Source organism: Rhinopithecus bieti, unplaced genomic scaffold (genome assembly GCF_001698545.2).
Source record: "Rhinopithecus bieti isolate Rb0 unplaced genomic scaffold, ASM169854v2 scaffold_10548, whole genome shotgun sequence".
NCBI lineage: Eukaryota > Metazoa > Chordata > Mammalia > Primates > Cercopithecidae > Rhinopithecus > Rhinopithecus bieti.
The window spans coordinates 1,135,732-1,141,932 of record NW_016806834.1 but is presented as its reverse complement, the minus strand read 5'-3'; the positions used below and the strand labels follow the sequence as shown (position 1 = coordinate 1,141,932).

The 6,201-nt window shown below is 48.4% G+C and overlaps 1 protein-coding gene across 3 annotated transcripts in view; it reads left to right on the top strand.

Moving 5' to 3' along the window:
• The window catches only part of PSMD4 (proteasome 26S subunit ubiquitin receptor, non-ATPase 4), a 13,488-nt gene extending 9,439 nt beyond the window's left edge, over positions 1-4,049 (top strand). For 2 of the 3 annotated variants that reach the window (XM_017877725.1, XM_017877727.1), the window contains exons 3-10: positions 499-613; positions 1,395-1,481; positions 1,728-1,796; positions 1,956-2,171; positions 2,562-2,679; positions 2,868-2,999; positions 3,081-3,148; positions 3,743-4,049. In XM_017877725.1, coding sequence (XP_017733214.1) covers positions 499-613; positions 1,395-1,481; positions 1,728-1,796; positions 1,956-2,171; positions 2,562-2,679; positions 2,868-2,999; positions 3,081-3,148; positions 3,743-3,913 — 976 coding nt within the window. In that variant the 3' untranslated portion in view covers positions 3,914-4,049. The remainder of the gene's footprint in view (positions 1-498; positions 614-1,394; positions 1,482-1,727; positions 1,797-1,955; positions 2,172-2,561; positions 2,680-2,867; positions 3,000-3,080; positions 3,149-3,742) is intronic. The other variant, XM_017877726.1, reaches the window with a different exon arrangement.
• Positions 4,050-6,201: the final 2,152 nt, after the last annotated feature.

Sequence of the window (6,201 nt, the reverse complement as noted above, 5' to 3'; positions counted from 1 at the left end):
CCCTTGTAAAAAAAAAAAAAAAAAAAAAAAAAAAAAAAAAAAAAAGAAGAAGAAGAAGAAGAAGAAGAAGAATAGAGGCCAAGCACAGTGGCTCACACCTGTAATCCCTGCATTTTGGGAGGCCAAGGCGGACGGATCACTTGAGGTCAGGAGTTCGAGACCAGCCTGGCCAACATGGCAAAACCCTGTCTCTACTAAAAATACAAAAATTAGCCGGGCATGGTGGTGCACATCTGTAATCCGAGCTATTCAGGAGACTGAGGCAGGAGAATCACTTGAACCCAGGAGGCGGAGATTGCAGTGAGCCAAGATTGTGCCACTGCACTCCAGCCTAGGTGACAGAGCAAGACTTTGTCTCAAAAAATAAAAAAGAAGAATAGAGATCACAGTTAGAATAGAAATAGTGGTTATTATCCAGGTCTCTAAAGAAAACTCAGACACAGTTTAGAGGTACTTATGCTGACCTGAACTCACTGAAATGCTTTTCCTACATCCCAGTGACTGTGAAGTGCTGACCACACTCACCCCAGACACTGGCCGTATCCTGTCCAAGCTGCACACTGTCCAACCCAAGGGCAAGATCACCTTCTGCACTGGCATCCGCGTGGCCCATGTGAGTCCTACTGGGTTCCCTGGACTGTTTCTCCCTGCTCTGAGGTCCTGCCTCCATCATACTCATTTCTCCCCTGGATTCCTGAGCTAGGACCAGAGCAAGAGAAAGTTAACTTGGCATAGAAAGGATATGGGGGATGAGTCAAGGGTAGTTGAGGGTTGTGAAGGGAAAATTCCCTAGAACTGAGAATTAAGGCTGGGTGTGGTAGCTCACGCTTGTAATCCCAGCAGTTTGGGAGGCCAAGGGAGGAGGATTGCTGAAGGCCAGCAGTTTAAGACCTGGGCACATAGCGAGACCGTGTTTCTCTTTTTTTTTTATTTTAAAAAAAAAAAAAAGGCTGGGCGCGGTGGCTCACACTTGTAATCCCAGCACTTTGGGAGGGTCACCTGAGGTCAGGAGTTTGAGACCAGTCTGCCCAACGTGGTAAAACTCCATCTTTACTAAAAATATTAAAATTAGCCAGTACTCGGGAGGCTGAGGCAGGATAATCGCTGGAACCCAGGAGGTGGAGGTTGCAGTGAGCCGAGATCGTGCCATTGCACTCCAGCCTGGGTGACAGAGCGAGACTCCATCTCAAAAAAAAAAGAGAATTAACCTCCCTTCTTTATGCATAGAGTCATAGCAAAAAGGGAGGAATTGGGGGTGTTAAATCTTGTGTGAGCGTGATGGTAGATGGTATACTTGAGGTAGAAAGAAACTAAGAAAAACGGAACCGAGTGACAGAGGAAAGAGCTGAGTGATTTCTCTGATTGACTCTGAGAACTTCCTCTCCCTTTACAAGCTGGCTCTGAAGCACCGACAGGGCAAGAATCACAAGATGCGCATCATTGCCTTTGTGGGAAGCCCCGTGGAGGACAATGAGAAGGATGTGAGTCCAAGTGGCAGTTGGGGAATGTGGGCAGCCAGTGTTTGGGACTGAGGTCTTTCATCCCTCAGGAGAACCTGGCAGAGGCATCAGGCTCATCACTTTGGGGAAAGGTGAATGTGGAGAATTCAGTTTTTCTGTTGTAGGACCTTGGGGAGGTCAATAGAGTTCTGTATGCTTTTATGTGGCAGGTCCTTTCCCCCCTCGAGTATGGAACAGATTTCTTGATTTTTCTCCCCTTCTTCCCAGCTGGTGAAACTGGCTAAACGCCTCAAGAAGGAGAAAGTAAATGTTGACATTATCAATTTTGGGGAAGAGGTGAGTAGGGACTGATTGGAGGGCATTGACTTAATTTGGTTATAAACAGAATGGTCCTTAACCCTGAGGAGTGCGGGCACTGGAGCAGAGTAGTATGGAAATGGCAAAGAACAGGGAGCAAGGCCTGAAGGAGGGCATCCTGTGTTCTTTCCTCACCAGGAGGTGAACACAGAAAAGCTGACAGCCTTTGTAAACACGTTGAATGGCAAAGATGGAACCGGTTCTCATCTGGTGACAGTGCCTCCTGGGCCCAGCTTGGCTGATGCTCTCATCAGTTCTCCGATTTTGGCTGGCGAAGGTGGTGCCATGCTGGGTCTTGGTGCCAGTGACTTTGAATTTGGAGTAGATCCCAGTGCTGATCCTGAGCTGGCCTTGGTGAGCAAATGTTGACCCCAGGTAGAGCCCAAAGGCCCTTTTTTGTTCTTTTCTGGCACACACATCACAGAGCTTCTACTAGGCTGAACAGTCCTAGACACTCCCAGTACCTCATATTCCAAGACCTCCTTTTGCCCCCTCTTCCCTATACTTCTGTCTGATCTCTAGGAGCACCAATGTCAGATGCTTTCTTGTTCACTCCTCCTAATGAAAACCAAGCCTTCTCCCAAGTCCTTTTTAATCCCATACCACTGCTTATCCCTCCAGCTTCTCTGTGTGATAAACCAGAAGCTGCACCTTTATGTTCCTTTCCTACACCCCAGCTGACTTTCCCAGCTCCCTGTGGGAGTGAGGGCAGGGGAGCCCTGATTGTGCCCTGCTCTTCACCAGGCCCTTCGTGTATCTATGGAAGAGCAGCGGCAGCGGCAGGAGGAGGAGGCCCGGCGGGCAGCTGCAGCTTCTGCTGCTGAGGCTGGGATTGCTACAACTGGGACTGAAGGTGAAAGAGGTGGAATCTGAAGTCCTGGGACTGTGGGATGCTAAACATTGAAAGCTGGGTGTAGGCACTGCAGGGAGAGTGTAGAGGTCTGACAGAGTAGGAATATGTGGGAGGGCCGGGCTAAGGGAATGGCTTTGGAGGCTGGCCTGTGTGGATATGGCATCAGTTCTACCCTGCTCCTCTTTTCCTTTTCCCAGACTCAGATGATGCCCTGCTGAAGATGACCATCAGCCAGCAAGAGTTTGGCCGCACTGGGCTTCCTGACCTAAGCAGTATGACTGAGGAAGAGCAGATTGCTTATGCCATGCAGATGTCCCTGCAGGGAGCAGGTGAGCCAGAGCCTGGGGGGTGCCTAGGCAGAGGGCTGGGATGAAGAAGTGTAACTGAACAGAGTGACCTCTCTTCCTCAGAGTTTGGCCAGGCGGAATCAGCAGACATTGATGCCAGCTCAGCCATGGACACATCTGAGCCAGCCAAGGTGAGACCCAAACCTGCCCCCCCGTCAGGTTTAAAGTCTTTGAATTTAGATCCTCATCCCTCTGAGGCTGGGAGCATTTCTACCATAGCTAAGTCCTTTGAGGAGCAGAGGGAAACACATGGATGTGCCTTTCTTACATGTAAACCTTGCTAAGGTAGCAATGCTAGTGGGCAAAGTTGGAGAAATGTCCTCATGTTCTGTAATTTTCCTTCCTTGCTGGTGGGAGCAGCCTGGGCAGTTCTCCAGGATGTCTACCCAGGAGGGAGAAAAGAGGGTCTGGGAAAAAGAAAAAGGAGAACTGGGTGTCTTGAGAGCAGGAAACCTCAGTGTGATGGAATCTGTTTTTCTCCTCAGAGCTCAATTAACAGAGTTCTCAGCAGGCGCCTCCTCTATTTGGTCAGTAATAACTGTTTGCATTCATGCCATATAAAGGATTTTGCTGATTTGTCCTTTCCTTACCTCGGCCAGAGGTGCCCGAATCCCCACACAGTCAGAAGGCAGGGGAGCTCCAGCAGCGGCATGCTCCTGTCCTTCACACCTGCTTACTCCCTGCTGCTCCACACCCTCCCCTGAGCTCACACTGCCTGTTTGCAGGAGGAGGATGATTACGACGTGATGCAGGACCCCGAGTTCCTTCAGAGTGTCCTAGAGAACCTCCCAGGTGTGGATCCCAACAATGAAGCCATTCGAAATGCTATGGGCTCCCTGGCCTCCCAGGCCACCAAGGACGGCAAGAAGGACAAGAAAGAGGAAGACAAGAAGTGAGACTGGAGGGAAAGGGTAGCTGAGCCTGCTCAGGGGACTGCATGGGAAGCACGGAATATAGGGTTAGATGTGTGTTATCTGTAACCATTACAGCCTAAATAAAGCTTGGCAACTTTTTTTCCTTTCTTGCTTCAAATAGTGATGGTTTTGAGTCTGAGAGAGGGGAGGAGCACCTGGCCTAAAGGAGAGCCTTCCTTGTGGAGTTCTCCATGTCTCTCTTTCCACCTGTCTGGGCCTCCTAATGTGCCGGGATTACAGGCCCAGGAGCCATGTTTCCATTTCTAATGAACGAAGACCTTGTTTAAACCACCTTCTTGCCAATAACTTTTACTCTGCACTCTGACACAGCTGAACCCCAAGCGTGGAATGGTACTCAACCTTTTCAGTTTTTTCATGTGTACTTCTAAGGTTCAGCAAGTTTAGGTTATTTGGCCAAGGATATTTAGCTAATGAAGAGGTAGAACCAGGATCAAAATCCAGACTTGTCTCAGACTTGTCTCACCAGTTGAGTCACCACCAAACAGTAGTTTCCCATTGCTCGCTGCCTTCAGTGACCCTGGTCAGCCCTGCAAGTCAGTTCCTTGTAGCAACTACTATACCTTCCTCTACTCCCCCATTACTCTCAACAGAAGCCTGACATCTTTACAGAGTCAAGGCCTTGAGGCAGGAAGCTCTGGCTCCCTCCCTCCCGCCAGCACCTCCCTGCATCAGTTATGCTGTTTCCCGAATATCTGCTGTCCTAAACACCCTCCTGGCGTTTTCCTCTCAGTGTACACGCATCAAATCCACACTACAAGTAACCTTACCTTGAGACTTTATATCATACTGTTTAAATATTTCACAAGGAACATCTATTCCCTTTATAATTTTTTTTTTAAGTATTTTTTTTTTGGCTGGGTGTGGTGGCTCACGCCTGTAATCCCAGCACTTTGGGAGGCCAAGGTGGGCAGATCACAATGTCAGGAGTTCAAGACCAGTCTGACCAATATGGTGAAACTGTCTCTACTAAAAATACAAAAAAAAAAAAAATAATAGCTGGGCATGGTGGCACACGCCTATAATCCCAGCTACTCAGGAGGCTGAGGCAGGAGAATTGCTTGAACCCGGGAGGCGGAGGTTGCAGTGAGCCGAGATCGTGCCACTGCATTCCAGCCTGGGTGACGGAGACTCTTGTCTCAAAAAAAAAAGTATATTTTTTTAAATTTTAAAGTCTGTGCTCTGTCACCCAGGCTGGGGTGCAGTAATGTGATCATAGTTCACTGTAGCCTTAACCTCCTAGCCTAAAGGATCCTCCTGCCTCAGTCTCCTGCGTAGCTGGGACTAAGGCACACACTACCACACCCAGCTAATTTTTTTTTTTTTTTTTGAGATGGAGTCTCACACTGTCGCCCAGGCTGGAGTGCAGTGGCACTGTCTTGGCTCACTGCAACCTCTGCCTCCCAGGCTCAAGCGATTCTCATGCCTCAGCCTCCCAAGTAGCTGGGACTATAGGTGTGTACCACCATGTCAGGCTAATTTTTAATTTTTTTATAGAGATGGGGTCTGTTTCCCAGGTTGGTCTTGAACTGGGCTCAAGTGATCCTCCCACATTGGCCTCCCAAAGTGCTGGGATTATAGGTATGAGCCACCGTGCCTGGCCTATACAGTTTTAAAAGTTAGATTTGTAATAAAAATTGGTAGGGTCCTGCCCCAACCCTCTGCAGTGTTGAGACCTACTCCCAGAAGTAATTTAACTTCTTTAGCTAGCTCTTCCTGTACTTACTTCCTTATTCCCAAAGAATGAACTTATATGGCTATTTCTTAATTTTTCCATTTTAGCCATTATCTATACTATTTACTATAGAATATTATAATTTATTTTTTGTTGTTTTGGAGGCAGAGTTTCGCTCTTGTTGCCCAGGCTGGAGTGCAATGGCACGATCTCTGCTCACTGCAACCTCCGCCTCCCGGGTTCAAGCGATTCTGCTGCCTCAGCCTCCCAAGTAGCTGGGATTACAGGCATGTGCCACCATGCCCGTCTAATTTTTGTATTTTTAGTAGAGACGGGGTTTCACCATCTTGGCCAGGCTGGTCTTGAACTCCTGACCTTGTGATCTGCCTGCCTTGGCCTCCTGAAGTGCTGGGACTACAATGCCTGACTAATTTTTATATTTTTTTTTGTAGAGACATGGTTTCGCCAGGTTACCTACACTGGTCTCAAACTCGTGAGCTCAAACAGTCTGCCCACCTCAGCCTCCCAAAGTGCTGGAATTACAGGCGTGAACCACCACACCCAGCATTGTTTTTGT